At 40.7% G+C, this 16,913-nt stretch overlaps 1 protein-coding gene and 1 long non-coding RNA gene across 2 annotated transcripts; both read left to right on the top strand.

Moving 5' to 3' along the window:
* Window positions 1-214: 214 nt before the first annotated feature.
* Window positions 215-4,162, top strand: LOC134878417 (WAP, Kazal, immunoglobulin, Kunitz and NTR domain-containing protein 2-like). Its single transcript, XM_063904450.1, has 3 exons — window positions 215-771; window positions 1,154-1,470; window positions 2,214-4,162. Exons 1-3 carry the CDS (start codon window positions 553-555, stop codon window positions 3,412-3,414), a joined length of 1,737 nt encoding a protein of 578 aa, XP_063760520.1. The 5' UTR covers window positions 215-552; the 3' UTR covers window positions 3,415-4,162.
* A 2,996-nt stretch (window positions 4,163-7,158) lies between these two features.
* Window positions 7,159-7,760, top strand: LOC134877745 (uncharacterized). The gene is made up of 3 exons (XR_010167614.1): window positions 7,159-7,343; window positions 7,460-7,506; window positions 7,630-7,760. It is a non-coding gene; the product is annotated as an uncharacterized LOC134877745 (long non-coding RNA).
* The last annotated feature ends 9,153 nt before the right edge of the window (window positions 7,761-16,913 follow it).

Genomic DNA, 16,913 nt, shown 5'->3' with positions numbered 1-16,913 from the left:
TAGCATTTATATTCATATGATGCATGAAGATACTGTGTGCACGTGTGCGATCATTGAAAAAAAAGTTTTTATCTACTATAATTATTTCATTGCTAAATGTCGGACTTCTCTGCAAGCTAAGGGTTAAGGCAGCCAGCGCCTTTACGCACAGGTGTCTCGCCAGTCCTTTATGAAAGAGCGCCTGCAGACTGAGGGCTTTTCCTTTTTTTTTTTTTGTTCTTTAATTAAGTTGATCATAACTGTAACTCAGCTGGGATTTGCTGTCCGACTAGACAGGTCACTGTAATTCATGTAGTTAGAATTTAGGTGGGTTTCCTCGCCGCAGCCCTAATCTCTCGCTGCTATTAAACGTGGAGCGACCGACCTGGAGAGCTCTCCACATCGAGACCGGTCCCGCACGCTCCGATAGTTTCTCTGCCTTTGTTCTGTGTCGATTCGGGTACATAGAAAAGTAATCCCGAGAAGTTTGAAGATAGTTTAAAGAGTGTTTCAACATTTAAAACTTTTCACGATTTTTCACGATTTTAGCGTCCATTCTGTTACGCGTCGGATATGTGGTGGATGCTGTTTCCCCGATGGATTTGGTTTCTGCTGGGACAATTTTATGCTTTACTCCTTTTTATGGACAGCTGCCGCGTGAGAGCAATGCCCATGCCCATGTCGGTGTCAAAGGTGGTGTACTCTCATGCAGGTCTGTGCCCGAATGACCTGAACCCCAACCTGTGGGTGGATGCTATGAGCACCTGCATGCGCGAGTGTGAATCTGATCAGGTGAGTGCTGCATGTGGAATGTGTAGAAAAAAGGGATTTGACACATGGTGTAAAAGCCCCCTGAATGTCATGCTAAATCAATATTTCCTTTTCACTGTGCGTGAGTTGTTGCATGAGGGATGAAAAGAAAAATGACAATTAGAAAACTAATTAAACAATAATAAAACTTCTGCAGAAGTAATGTTAGACATTTTAAAATGTGTCTTTTCCTAAATGAATGCTGTCATCAATGCAGAAAACAAGAAATATCTGCAAGTAAGATTTTGTTAAAAAGGACCAATAATCAACATTTTTTATGTTTTATGCTAAATTAAACTTTAACTGTTAAAACATTTTTTTTTAAAGCAGTAATACAATAGCTGTGTTTCTTTTTCAATTTTAGGACTGTGAGACATTTGAAAAGTGCTGCCCTAATGTATGTGGTAACAAAAGCTGTGTGGCATCACGCTATATAGACGTCAAGGGGAACAAGGGCCCCATAGGAATGCCAGAGGGCGCCACCTGCGACAAGTTCATGTGCTCTCAGCAAGGGTCCGAGTGCGACATCTGGGATAGCCAGCCTGTTTGTAAGTGCCGGGACCGCTGTGAGAGAGAACCCCACTTCACATGCGCCTCTGACGGCATGACATACTATAACAAGTGCTACATGGATGCAGAGGCCTGTTCCAAGGGTATCTCTATCTCTGAGGTCACCTGCAGGTAACATGTTAAGTATTTTAGATATCTACTATTTTGTTTTTGGTGTGATGAGGTAAAGTTGACTTTGTTCAATGTTCAAAATTCAATTTGAAAAGCATGTATTTTTCAAGCTGTATCATAGAAACACAATAGTTTTCTATGTGTCGCATGTCATTATAGTAAATAAAGATGCTATATACAACATTCAGAACATATAATAACGCTGGAACAGCTATCTTAAGGACAGATAGAGTAATGGCATCCTGAGCAGAAAATGAAGTCAGGTTCTGCGTGTTGTTATCCAAAGCTTATCTGTTTTTATTTTGGTAGTTGTGCCTGCAATGTATATGCTAATCCATGCCACTTTGTGTGTGTCTCACTGACTTGCAAATGGCCATTGCTCTATAATGCTCTCATATGGTAGTAACGGCTGATAACGCCTCCCACCCCACAATGGCTGGATGTCACTGTTGCACAAGTACAATGCCTCCAACAAACCTCCAACTCCCTCACCAGGTGAACCCTGTTATGTTAGCTCTGTCAGACTGTTGTCTATGTTAGCACTTTCCGCGATGGTAACAACATTAGCTTCTAGCACCGTTAGCTTTTAACTGGCAGCTTAGCCATCTCCACGGTGAGTTTGCGTACAGACAATCCCGTCCAGACTCAGATATGCTCTGAATGTTGTATCTAGCCCTTTCAAATAAGAACTGTTTACATGTTCTAGCTCTGATTAATTCCTTTCTTATCCAACCTACCTACAGATACCACCTGACATGGCCGAACACCAGTCCAATCCCAGCAGAGACCACCTTACATCCAACCACTGCCCTCCAGACCACCCTCCCAGCTGACATCCAGCTCCCCACCATACATAGCAGCCCCATCCAACAGGCTGTTTTTGTGGGTGAGACAGCCAGCTTCCTGTGTGAGGTGTCTGGGAAACCACATCCTCAAATCACCTGGGAGAAACAACTGAAGGGCAAAGAGAACACCGTGATGAAACCCAACCATGTCCGAGGGAACGTTGTGGTCACTAACATTGGTCAGCTGGTCATATACAACGTGCAACTTCAGGATGCCGGCATCTATACATGTACAGCCAAAAACGTTGGGGGAAGTCTATCAGCACACTTTCCTTTGGTAGTGATCAGGAAGGAGGCAAAAGGCAAGAACGCAGAAGGGAATAGTACAAACCTGCCATTTCCAGCTGAGGAGTGTCTTAAGAGACCCGACACAGACAACTGCGGAGAAGAGAGCATGAGCTGGTACTACGAACCAAAGAGGAACAATTGCTTCACCTTCACCTACAGTCAGTGCAATAAAAACCGTAACCATTTCGACACCTATGATGCCTGCATGCTGTCATGCGGAGGAGAGCTTTCAGCTCCCTGCAGCCTACCGAGCCTTCAAGGGCCTTGCAAGGCCTATGAGCCTCGCTGGGCTTACAGCAGCAGGCTCAAAAAGTGCCAATCCTTTGTGTATGGAGGCTGCGGTGCCAACGAGAACAACTTTGAGTCTAAAGAAGCCTGTGAAGAGATGTGTCCCTTTCCGAAGAACCACAACTGCAAGATTTGTAAACCCCGAGCCAAGATGGTCTCCAGCTTCTGCAAGAGTGACTTTGTTATCCTGGGGCGTGTGACCGAGCTGACGGAGGAGCAAGAGTCAGGACACGCTTTGGTGACAGTGGTGGAGATCTTGAAAGATGAGAAGATGGGTCTGAGGTTCTTTGGCAAAGAGCCGCTGGAGGTGACTCTACTGAACATGGACTGGAACTGCCCCTGCCCCAACATCACTACAGCGGATGGGCAGCTCATCATCATGGGGGATGTTCAAAACGGGATGGCCGTCCTACAGCCCGACAGCTTTGTAGGCTCCTCCAGCACTCGTAGAATCAGGAAGCTTCGTGAGGTTATCCACAAGAAAACCTGTGATTTTATTAAAGATTTCTCTGCTGTCCAGTAGTATTCTAAGTTTCAATCACTGTAAAACAGTTTTGTTTTCTGATTATTACAAGCTGTGACCTCACCAGCCGGATCGACTGCCAGTTAACATAAAACGTATCTGTAACATTTGGAGGTTTTGTTGCCTGCTCCAGATATTTCTAATTTTCCTACTTTAATCAATATTGATTAACAGATCTCATAAAATCACTCCTCATAGTTTTTACTGTTCTCACTGATCCTTTTTGTTAGTTTTTATTCAGGTGTTCTGTCAAAACTGGCATGAAAGCCCTTTTTTAAATTAGAATCAAGCTTAGACAGTTTTGATGCCGCACCTAGGGCACACTGTCTGGTAAGGACAGGTAGAAGTAGTATTAGTCACAAGCATATATCCTGTACAGAGTTATGTTTTTGTGGGTTATCCTAAAATTGACCTTGTGTAACATCTGTCCAGAGCACTCAAAATAATGCAATGCGAAGCCTCAGTTTATTGACCAGAATCAAATAAGCTCTTGGGTTCCACATTTTGTGGAGTCTATTTTGATAAGTTTAATTTACAATACAGAATATATATGTGGACTTCTGTACTTTGTATTTATTTATCTTGATTTATTCCTTATAGGGCTTTTGATATATATATAGGCAGAAAGTCTCTCTGTGAGTCTAATTGCACAGAGAGCAGACATATTTTATGTTATCTATGATATATTAGTGTCCATAATTTTTTATGGAATATGATGGCAGAACAAATAAAGATGATTTAGAATATACAGACGTCTGTGCCTTGTGATGTTGTGCTGTTCCATGTTTTCAAGACCAAATAATCATGCTAACAGCTTATCAAAAGGCTCATGCATGCAGTGCATCCCCTCATCCATGTCCTCCTCCTTTCACTTGTATTTCACACACACAGGGCCGAGTCTGAAGCAGGTCACATTCCAGCCCAGCTGTGGTGGCCCGCAGAGCTGTGTGTTGTGTTGTGTCTGGGTCTGGGGCCCTCACATAGCACACACCCCACCGTCCATCTATTCGCCTTGCGCGGCCCCTTTCATGTGCAAGAGGCCGGGGTGAAGGGGAACAGGAGGAGGAGGAGGAGGAGGAGGAGGAGGAGGAGGAGGAGAGGGATATTGGCTGATTCTCTCTCCCTCAGTTAGCCACAGCTGTGTTAAAGAGGATTTATATTAAAAAGTGAGAGGAATGAAAGGAAAGGAAAAGTATTGCACACATTTAGCAGTGTATTCCCTTAAGTTAAGATAGAGCTTGATGCTTTATTTATCAAAAGACAAAATAACTGTAGAATTTGAACTGCTTGCGTTGTATCGTGTGGCTAAATCCTGGTGTGAAGAGATTATAACATTGAGAAATTCCAACATGCATGAGAATAAAGGTGCAAATGAACACAATGTGAGGGAAGAATCAACTCAGTATTTAAGCTAGAGCTGTAGGATACAAAGTAATCCACCTGGCTCAGCATGGCTTTCAGGAAACAGAACGTAAGAAACCAAATAGCAAGTTGAAGTTTTTCCCCTTCCCCCTCTGTCCTCATATCCCCTGCTTTAACCCCCATCCTCAGCTCTCTTCCTCATCTGTCTGCTCATTCACACCGACAGACAGCCAGCCTTGAGTTGCGACCTCTGACCCTGCTAATGAAAAAGAGGCCACCAACTAAAGGGCCACTTTCATTACAACTGTTGACAAGTGTTAAGTGACTGGCTGAGCTCCAGACTGAGCTCCGCACAGGCCCCTTGATGCTCCGCACATCACAGCCGGCTGCTGATTTCAGTATCAAGTTCACTTAGAGACCACCAGCCAGGCAGCCTGCCAGACAGACCATAATAATAAGCCAGACAGCCACAGGCATAAAAAGAGGAGGGGGGCACAATGCCCTCAGTGACACAGTGTCAGTGAGGGACTTGTTGGTGTTCAGAGGGATGGTCCACTTTCTTTCCAGATAACTAATACAAATACATTTGTGTTAACCACATAATGTAGCAAACTCCTATTCAACAACTGTGCAACATTACAAAAACCTTGGATGAACAAGCTAAGATAGTAAGATCATTTTCCAGTGTTTTTAGTACAGCCAAAGTTAGCTATGTGAGCTACCACGGCACCCAAAAAAGTTCACAGATCTAAAACACGGCTCCACCAATGTAGCTATGCACCCCTATAAAAGTGTCAGGTTCACGATGGACTGTAGCAAAGTTAAGAGGATGAAATTGTATGCGGAAATCCACGATATGGTGTTTCTTTTTTAATTCTATGCACTCTTCTTCCTTACATATGACATATTCTTCTTTTACATATTTTAAGTGTGTTGTTTTAATTAGGTTTTCATTAGTTTTTACTCAGTAAAGTGTCTTTGAGTTTCTAGAAAAAAGCACTCTACAAATAAAAAATACATTGTCAAAACATGTCTCTTACACTACCCACAATGCAAATCAACCACTGACAGATCAGTGGAAATGTGGGTGTTTTGTGCTAGTAGTGGTTGAGCTTTAAGCTTTCCATTTGATGAGATTAACCAAGTTCAAAGAATCAGATATGATGTGAGGTCAATTGCTCGAGTCTACTAGGTTTTTGTTTTTTTTCATCACATCCTTAGCACTACATAAAAAAAAGTCCTGATAAACAGGGAGGATGGAAGAAAAAAACGGTGTAATGTCCATAGGGGGCCAGCACTCCAGAGAAATGACACATTTAGTAGCAGGATTGTTAAGAGGGTGGGGGCGGAGCTATAAGTTAGTTTAATATAAATGCATAGCAATTCAATTAAAAATAAGGATGATTTCATTAGGGATTAGATTTTGGAAAAGGTTTTACCCCTCTTATTTATACAAATGAATATTGCCTTGCCTATTTTTAACCTCAGTGACCCTAATCAACCACACCCACATAATTACCGACAGGTGTGCTGGGTCCAGCTAACGTGCTAAATGCTAACATCACGGTGGATCTTCCAGGCAGGGACGTGCACAGGCACGGGCTAATGTTGCCTGGGCAATGGCCCGTTTGCCCCTTTTGGCAGACCTGCCCTTCTGGAGAGAGCGAGACTTCTTTAAAATTGTTTTCTGTTGTGGCCGAATCAACATGATAAGCCCACAATTAGTATTGTAGCGTCTCGCTGCGGGAAACACACCTCGTCAGCGCTGTCATCTACCCCCCAGTCACGTGACTTTGTTTACAATCTGACAGCTGAGAGTAAAGTCCGGCCTCATACCGCTGCCTTGCACAGACTACACGACTTTCAAAGTCGTACGATCGCTTGCGAGTTCACACTACACAACTTGCTCGGGAGTCTTGAAGTCATTGTGGTGTGCACCCTACGCGATTGAACGGCGACAGGGGGTCACACTACACTATCTGTCACCAGGAGAAATTCCCGGAGGAGTCTGTCTGGTCTCCAAACTACGTTTTCTCACGAATACACGCGAGAAGTGACGCGGATTTCGAACGTTATTATGTTTTACCTAGAAACTGTCAAGTCACTATGCTAAAGCTTGTTAGCACATCAGCTAAAGTTAACTTCAGTGAATTGTGTAGCCTAGCTACAACTTTACAGTTCAAAATCAGGTTTCAAAAAGCTGTGTCGACTTGTTGTGTAGGACAACGGTTCTTTTCCTTTTTTGAAAGTTGTGCAGCTGCTCCCCGGGCTTTTCCTCACCCCTTGTCACTGTCTTGCGCTTTCATTGGCTGTAGCTCGTTGGCGCACCCATTACCAGGCACAACTCTTTTCACACAGGATTTGGACTCGCCGACAGGTCCATATATTTAGCTTACTAGATATGTCAGGCGTCGGGGAGTCTCTCACCTCGCTCTTGATCAGTTCACACATAACGATCAAACGTCGACTGCCGATTTCTGGCTAATCCCAGTGCAGGCCAATCCCCGGGTCAATCTGTCCCCGGAAATCTTCCCGTTTTCAAATATGCTTTAAAAACACATAGCAAGGTGAAATAAAATTATAACAAAGTTGATGTTTCAATGGCGTGGTGCTTGTTCGCAGCAATACAATTATTGTAAGCCTTCTTCTTGTTCTTGTTCTTCTTCTGAATAACTCGTTCCAGTGTGAAATAATTCCACACAGTATGACCGCAAAAGTGTTTTAAACCAGGTAAGTTTTTATTATTTATGTTCTATATCGCTAAGTATGTGATTACACATTTTACGTATATATAATATTTATTACCTCTAGTGTCGGATTTTGGAAAATTGATTTTGAGTTTTCTCATGGCAGTTGTGTGAGAGGACTTTCTGCTGTTAGTGGGACAGAGATTAAGTGGACTATGCTTTGATGAACCTGGAGCAGATGTTGGAAGACTTCAAGATGCAAACAAGACTCACAGAGGCACGATCAGATCGGTTCAGGTAAGTTAGTCGCCACAACAAAAACTCACTGTGATGGATGCTCCTGAGGTAAACGTTAACGCTGCTATGCAACGTAGCATTGTGTTATGTGCACGAGGCCAACACATGTGCAGCAATCGTCCGTGAGCTTTTATATGTTTGCTATACGATGTGATAGTGGCTGCAGCTGTTTTGTTGTAATGTTTCTATACATCTCCTTGCTGTCTGCCCAGTGAAGTGTGAGGTTATTTAATTGATGTAGGCTATTGTTGCATATAGGCTAGATTTATTGTCGGTCATGTGTGTCCTCTTTTTCGCTTGAATCTAGAGGAAGAAAGCGTCGGTATAAAAGACTGACAAGTGCCATAGAAATTGGAAATATCGGAACATAAAGACATGGTGGCATCATGGGGTTTACGTTGATATTAATGCAATTAAATGTGTGTTCCTCAATTTAACAATAGTAGCCTAACGTATAGTATCATAAACATGTAATATTACTCAGAATAAACCTACACATCATTGTATCACTTGTTATTCAGTTGCTACTCGCAGACCTTTATTTTATTTGTAGGCCTATTCGGCTTCCATTTCTTTAAAGTAACACATGACTGTATAACTTTGAACAGGGACAAGTGTGCTCATTTTTGTTTTTTAGGGATTGTGCTGCAGTTGGTCTAAGTATCATGTTAGGAAAACTATATTTATTTGATTACATTGTTTTTGCAGTCATTGACGCTGTCCACTGGGTGGCAGCACAACACTTAACAAAGCTGGTGAGTGAGTATTATTAACTTGGCCAAAGCATAACTGTTGCTTATTAATTGATGGAAAGAAAAGCACTGTAAACACCTTAACATTTCAGTTCAACGCATATTCAGTGATCAATAATTTATATTCCAGCAGCTATACATCTTTAGGAGAACTTCACATATTTCAGGAATATTTTAAAATGAAATGTGGTTGGGGAAGGGAGATCAGACCAGTAAACTCAAGAAAATAGCAGTTTGTTGTAGAAACAGGATGATGGGAAGCATATATTTTTAACTTGCTTGACAAATGATGATGTTAAAGAACTCAAAAAGAGTAAATAAGTAGTGCAGGTAACTGTTTTTGTTTGAGTGTTCTCAGCTGAGAAGCCAATTTTATTGTAATTTTCTGTCTGACACGCTCTCATACACTCTGTGTCACTTGCCCGATGAATGCCTCCACAAGCAGTTAGCCAGATGGGCTGGTGGATTGTGCCCAGTGCACTGGATGTGTGCAGCTACACACACATCAATGCACACACACTGTCAATAGCAGCTCTCCAGGGCACAGCTGGTCTGTGTGTAGGGTTAGACTAAAGATTTGCCAGATGGTAAGGGATAGAGAGAAGGAGGCGGAAAGTCCTAAATTACCAAGATAAAATGTGGACTATCAGCACAATGCATTCATATACTTTATAAATCCATGCATGCGTGTGCACACACAAAGAGCATGAGTGCAGTGGAATGATGTTGATGGCATTAAGTGAGAAGGAATTTTTACACAGGTTTCATATTTGAGCAAACAAATCACACACATTTTCATAACATGGTTACAGAGGGCCACACAAAAAGTTCAAGCTTGTTGTTTTTTATCACATAAATCTTATACACAACTTTGCATTTGCAGTAGCTCTCACTTTATTTGCATTGAAGACAGTTCAATGAGAATGTATACATTTTTGAGAAGCAGGGGGCATATCGGAGGCTGAAAGATGAAACGTGATATGAGGAAAGGTGAACATGGGAGAGAGGGGAACAGATAAAAATGGAGGAGGGGGGAGGGTAAGAGAGGGAAATCAAGAAAGGTAAGACACAGGAGAAAGGAGAAGAGGACAGAGAGAGGACATTGAGGTGCAGAGGGTATGAGGGGGAGTGAGATGAGTGAACGATGAAGGCAGAAAGGTCGTCGTAGCATAAGGAGTGTGTAAATTGTCCGGAACATAAAACTGCTTCTGTCGTCTCTAGGGGTTTCTTTTACCCCTTATCTCTGTGCTTTCTAAAAATAGTACCTGCTCAATGTAAGGGGAAACTAGGACACTGTTACCTCTCACATCACTTCTTTTTCATACCTTTACCTCCCTTATCACATATAGATCGATGGATACAGATATGCTTGTAGTTTTCACGTGTCAATGCCTAAAGGTTGAGCTGTCATTGGATTGAAGGACTTTTAGGAAGTTTGATGAGAGATGAACATTTAAAAATAAAACCATGTTTGTCTTCTGTCATTTTAGGTGATTATACTTTAAGATTGCAGAATCTGGGTCTTAGATGATAAAGAGGCTTTGCTGGTTGCTTTAAATATCCAGATTTGCATTGTTACATGTTTAACACCAAGATGGATTTTGATAGACATCAGCATTGAGTGATCTGTAAAATATTCATCTTTCAAAGACTCACCCATGCACAACGCACACAATGTTTGACATCATAACATTGAAAAAAGCATTTGGAGTTAGACAAAGCTGCTTAACCATTGCAAGCATGTTTCTGTTCTGATAAGAATCAGAAGTAATCAGGCGGCCGCCTCAATTCAATCACCGAGGAGATTCTCTTATAACATCCTCCATGCACCCTCTCTAGCACGAATAATGACCATGTCTTTGAAGAAGAATGGAAATGTTCTCTATTAGGTTACAGACTCGCATGATGCACTGAACAAACCGGATTTCTCTTAAGGACCAAAAAAAAGGGGCTCGTAAAATATGTTACCATTTGTATTTTAAACATTTAGTTGTGCATTCAACTTGATACCAATATTAGGCTTAAATTCATAGATCTTCTCACAACCAGTACACAATAGGATAAGGATGCTGAGATTTTAGTTCATAGTGAGTAAAACCAAATCAAAGCTGCCAATAGAATAGGACATTGTTACAAAACATTTGACTCCACCACTCACCACAACCTTTGCATAATTACCATATTTGTGTAACTGTGAATTGTAGATTGTAAAATATGATTGAAAAATAGTCACAGGCTCCAAGCTACCGCCAACCACCACACACATGCTTGCACAAGCATATACACAAATCCTCACACATAAACACACAGGGGCCTGTATGCATTGAACAAACAGTGCATTGAAATGGCTTTCTTCCCCCCCGAACTATACCTGAGGCTTTCTTTTTGTGGAATATAGATGTGCTGACAAAGTATGCAGGCACACATTGTCCACCAGCCTGGTATTGATTCATGTCATGGAAACACTAAATCTATTTTGCACACAACCTTTCCTTGTCCGTTTCCACTGTTTATGAACAAATTTGTTTGAATTTAGACAGAAATTCAGATACATAATGTTAGGTTTTAGCCCGCAGGAGCAAATAGAGACACTCATTTTAAACTCGAGGCATTCTTTATAAACGAGAATGAGACACAAAAATAGAACATCCCAACAGAAGTGACACAGCATGAAATACAGGGCCAGGAGTGGCCAAAAAAAGACACAGAGAGAGGGAGGGGGTCGGGATAAAGGGATGCTTGGCACAAAATGTTCTAATCCAAAACCAACAGGACATAGATTCACTCTGGGAATTCACTTTGTTTCTGATTTTGGATTAGGACTGTTACCCTAGTGTGACCCAGGAGAATGGCAGAAGGGATCAGCCGCTGTCAGGAGTGGAAAAAGAAATATCAGTCTGCTGTTACTGTGACTGATTTGAATTATCTGCAGCTAGATGGGCGGAAAAAGAAAGAAGAGAATCCTCTGGGAGATGAAGGGGAGGACACAGCAACTATTAAAGACTTCTATGAGCGTTTTTAAATAAATGGCAAAGGACCTTGAGAGCCATAGAGAGAAATAGCCTCACATCAAAGGCTTCACTGTTACAGAAGCTTGCAGACGAACTCGAAATGACTGTCTCATTCATTGCTTGTGATGAAGTGCACAGCAAACAGACATTACGTTAATTGTTTACCACAAACGCATTACTTTGTAATATTCGACAGTGTAGGAGCGACTTAATTCAGTTAAGAGTAATGTAAAGGATTTCATTTTCTCTCAGCGTTTGCTCGGGGTACAGCCTACATACCACTATAAATCAGCCTTTTGAGACACACATAGTTATGTATGCGAGTGGTTTGTCGCACAAAGCAAGATGCCACCTCTTATCCTGTTTCATGGACAATGTGGTTTAAAGACCCAGTCCAAGAATGTGTCAAAAATATTTTCTTTCTCAGCCTTCATCCCTTGAATGAATAAGCTTCTTGTCATTGGTCTCCTCAAATGTTTGGATGCCCTTCATATCATCCCAATGTGCCTCCCACATCCTTTGTTTATTGTTTCAGTTCCTATCACTTTTTCATCTCCAGTGTCAACATTTCTACGTAATCATTTATTCGTAACATCAACTTTTGGTATGATAGCAAAAGTTGTGTGCATGATTTGGTCATCTGCACACATACATGTGAATATTTTCAACAAAACGGACTACAAATGTTTATATACTGACATCATTTCTTTCACTTCCTGCTCTAACAGTTTGTTTTAAAACCGTTATCTGTATAACATTTTAATATTTTTATTCCATATCTTTGTTTGAATCAGTTCTGTTTTTTATTATCTCCATCTGTTGCTGCATAAATGCTTGAATTTCCCCACGGGGATTAATAAACGTACATCTTATCTTATTTCTCATCAAGAAAGACTAAATCATAATTGAATAAAATAAATAAAATGTTTGTTTTTTTAACACGAAAAGATCTACATGATAAAAACTGTGCACATTTTTTCCGACTTGTAAACAAAGCATTAGTCACTGTTACACAGTCCTAACACTGGATGGCGTATGACATGCACAGTATCCTTGTCAAAGCATCAGGTTGGTTGTTGACCAAGACCAACATCACCATGTACCCCTCGCATGGACCTTGTAGCCCAGTATTTTTACTCTGCCAATCGCCTAATTATACTTTACAAAGAAATAAAACGATCATCCAATCATGTTTTTGCGCTCATGTACTGGAATATTCACAACATAATCCAGCCTGTTTTTGTTCATGGAGAAAATATACCAGACCTTTCCTCATTGACACAGTTCCACATTGCTATTCAGTCGCTTTAAATAGCCCTCTTTCTGCTCACAGCCACAATGACCTCACAGCCCCTGTTGCTGTGGCACCGACGGATGTTAGTCTACACTGAAATGCTGTTAAGCTGTGCAGACACAGGAGGGAGTGCTACACTACTGTCCGTCATCATGAGTTGATGACCGAGAAAGTTAGTTTGACTTCAGAGTTGTTGATCTATTGTCAGTTTTTTTAGCTGAGGGACAAGTTTCCAAAGGTGCTGAATGTGGCACCTAAAAGGGCTTTTTAATGGGGTGAGAAGGAATGGAGGTCTAATATGTATTAAGGGTTAGTTTAAATGCATTCTCTACCTGGCGGCTTGTGTCTGTTTCCCATTTGGTGCTGAGAAGATAGGGAAAAGTGAGTTCATAGCTTTTTTAAAAACTAAAAACGGCTGCCTGCTCTGGAAGACGACAACAACAATCATATCTGTTGTTTAGCTGCTTTCAAAATAGATTTTCAACACAACTCTGTAGAGTAAGAGGGTGGGGGTAGTTATCTCATACCTACTGAATGTTTGTTACCATCTTAGCATTCTATGAATCTGAGTAATGCTGGCCCTTACATAATTCATGACTCATTAAAACCCTAGTTTAGCAAATGGGGGGTCATGGGGTAGTCGGGAAATACTTTTGCAGATTGTTTCCTAGGTTAGTCATTGTCACCTAGACTATTCCACAAATAGATACTTGCATCATATGTACGCAGTTTACAATCCATTTTATAATCAGAGACAACATAATCTATTATGCTTAAAGTATAACATCATGGTATGACCTTTGATTCATCTCATGTAGTGTTTTTAATGCCACATTGAGCTTCAGTTTAGTATATTCAAAACAGGGTGGCTCCTTTTTTCTCACAACGTAATGAAAATCATAACTCCTAAGGCTCGGGTGTCTGACCTTATTTCTAGAGAAGCATTGCATAAGTGTTCACAACTTGAAATGGAAGGAAATGCCTGGGCCTGTCACAGACAGAGCGAGATAGAATTTGCAGTCTAACTATTTTTGGATTGCAGTCAGGTCCTTTTCTCCACAGTGTGTGCCTCCCCGCCAGGAGAGAGTATGAATATTAATCATTGCTTTTATTGTTTTTTATGGAATGGCTCCCTCTGTGTTTGAATGACAGGAAAGCCAGAAAACGCTTTTTTTTCTCCAGTTGCTGTATTACCATAAGAGTCGAAAACATTTCCAGCTGAAAGAGAGCATAGATAGGACTTGTTTGAACATATAAGCAGCTGTGTGGAAGAAATGCTGGGTAAATAATTTGTCCTTTCAGATTTGTTTAGAGAGGGGCTTATTAGTAGGTAAAAGGGAAGATAAATGACGCCCTCCACAGATGACCCTTTGTAAGGGATATGTGTGTGTTTACATATACATATGTGTGTGTTGGCTGCAAGGTAAATACCTCTAAGCTGGCTATAGCTGAAATCCTCACGTCAAGGCTTGTGATATGTGTCAGATCCCATGACCCCATGCTTTTGTCCTGAGCAGATTAAGCAGCATGTCAGTGTGAGTTAAACATCCAAATCACATGACACTTGACTTCTGACCTCAGTGCGTCCTCCACCAAGACACAAGCTCAGAGTGAGCCAGTGTGTGTATGTGGTTCGGTAAGACAAACTGGGAGCACAATAAAGACGGACTGGAATAGAATAATTGGGTAAAACTGATAGAAAGCGCAGTTCTGTACCAATGAGGATGATGTGAGGTTGACACTTCTTAATGATGTCCCAAAGTGGACAGCACCTGCCAAGTGACCGTTAATGGGCTGCCAGAATAGGCCGGAGGGGAATCACATCGAAAGTTTTCCTCGCAGATACAACTACGTCTTATCTGTTTCCATGACAACTGGAGCTCCACTTTGAGAAAAGGGTGAAAAAGTTTCTGGATTAAATCATAGAGAGATGAGAAATCTCGCAACAGTTATAAAAGATGACAACATCGGGCATCCTTTCATTTATCTTTCTTTAAACCTGTCGACCTGTCTGCATATTATGACATGACTGTAGCCTTTTCTCATTTCTCAGTTTTCCCCTCCTCAACTGTTATTGGTTTCCTTATTTAGTAGATATTTCTTAATTTAAGCTCCGGTATATATGAATATTTGAGGTATGTTTGTTATTGAAAAGTAAGAGTACGTGCTTTTATTTTGAAGGGACTTTTTACAGGCCTCTACCGTAAGGCATAGGATATACGCACACAGCAGTTAAACGTGGAGGCTGGCTAAATGTCAACTTTAAAAAAATGTGATTCTTTTTTCAAAATTCTAACTTTTTTCTAAAAAATCTGCATTTTTAAAAACAAATTTCTGCCTCTTTTTCAAAATGCCCAATTTTCACTATTCTAACTCCTTCAGGTTGCCCTAATCATCTTTTAAAAATGCACACCTTTTGTCTCCCAATTTGTTTTCCTTTCTATTTTCTTTTCAATCTTGGGATTTTTTTTTTCTTCCAAATTTCAATTTTTTTGCATATCCAATTATCTTCAAAATGATTGCTCTTTTTACTAAAAGATTTTGACTTTTATTCAAATTTCTGGATTTTTTTCTTAATGTCGACTTTTACATTTCAGATTATTTTTTCAAATGATCACTTTTTCCTAAAAAATCTGTATTTAATCCCTGCTTCTACCAGTGAATAAATAAACATTTTCTATATTGCATGTTCCCCAATCAGTTACTGCATTTTGATGAAATAACTTTGCGCCAGGCTTTCTGGCTGGAAACATAGAGATTACCAGGAATGACATCACCAGGTGTGTCCCACAATCCCACCTAACATTAATAATTTAATATTGTGACTCATTGCCTTCCATAAAATCCCTTTAAACATTTGATTTCCATGCCTTCAAATTGGGTTGTGTGTATTTGTGTCTTATGTGCACTGTTGCCAGGTAATACGATTTTGTCCTTGGAGTCATTTTCCCATATGGCATTCGCCAGCTGTAATATCTTTTATAATGTCTGTTTAGAGCCAAAATCGATTTCGTGAACAGCCATTAGTTTCCACCTCCAGCTACCTTCAATTTTAGACGTGCGAAAAAGATGGCATTCGATCACCTGGGAGTTCATTTGGAGCGGTAATAGGGACGCAGTTAATACGTAGGGGAAACCAATGAGAAACAAAAGAGAAGTAACATTGTAATTTTACAGGTTAAGACTAGACTGTAACACTTATGAGGTACGCAGCAGCAGATTGCTTGTGCTGTCGTCATGCAGAGCTTCAATTTTTCATTACAAAGCGCAACACAGAGTCGACAATCATCCCCCTTGGAGGCTCATCTGCTCAGGATATCACCTATGGGGATTAGAGTGGATCTGAACATGCATTTTCTTAAGCTTACCTTTTATCTTGGTAGCTCAAATGCAGATAAAAGAAGACGTTTAACATGTTCAATAACAGTCGCCGTACATAGTCTAAGATTCACTCACGTACATTTTGTTCATTCAAAAGTCTGTAAGGCCATTAGGTTACCTTGAGTACTTCATTGGTCCTCGAATTATTGGATGACAGAAACAGCAATTAAAGTACATTGAAAATCATGTTCGAACTTATTTATCTTTACCCAAGTCATTTACAGGTTTACTTGACCCCAAAATGTATTTCAATAAATAGAGTTTTTGTAATTATTCACATCCATAAAGTGCGTACATGAATAACTCTGCGAACTGTCATGTGATTGTAAACATCTACGTAATTCACCTAATTTTAGCCGGAATACTTTTGTGCTGTTTTTTTTAAATCCATTTGCGTGTGATACCCTTAGCGGCAGGTGCAGAGTGTATTATTGGGTTGGTGAGTCATTCTGTCCATCAGACTGTTCAAAACATTTAAAGAGAGGGGTGGCTGACCTTTGTCCCCACACACATTCATTGGATACGTGTTACGTGGAGAAAACACTTACACATACAAATACTTGATATAGATACACGCTACACATAAAAGGAGACACACAAAACCATAACCTCCAATATATTAGTCCACTTCCTCTCCCTCATCTGCCTCTCCCATTAATCTCAAATAAATAAACACATAAACATGCACACTCACAATGTCCTTCAACCCGGGGTC

The sequence above is a fragment of the Eleginops maclovinus genome, chromosome 16 (genome assembly GCF_036324505.1).
Source record: "Eleginops maclovinus isolate JMC-PN-2008 ecotype Puerto Natales chromosome 16, JC_Emac_rtc_rv5, whole genome shotgun sequence".
Taxonomy (NCBI): domain Eukaryota; kingdom Metazoa; phylum Chordata; class Actinopteri; order Perciformes; family Eleginopidae; genus Eleginops; species Eleginops maclovinus.
Note: the sequence above shows the minus strand (reverse complement) of the source record. Positions and strands in the feature narration are given on the sequence as shown.

Bases quoted from the DNA above. Each gene is read 5' to 3' on its own strand.
- LOC134878417 (XM_063904450.1), top strand. From the start codon at position 553: ATGTGGTGGATGCTGTTTCCCCGATGGATTTGGTTTCTGCTGGGACAA. The intron at 772-1,153 runs GTGAGTGCTGCA...TTTCAATTTTAG, and splicing joins GCGAGTGTGAATCTGATCAG to GACTGTGAGACATTTGAAAA. The intron at 1,471-2,213 runs GTAACATGTTAA...ACCTACCTACAG, and splicing joins ATCTCTGAGGTCACCTGCAG to ATACCACCTGACATGGCCGA.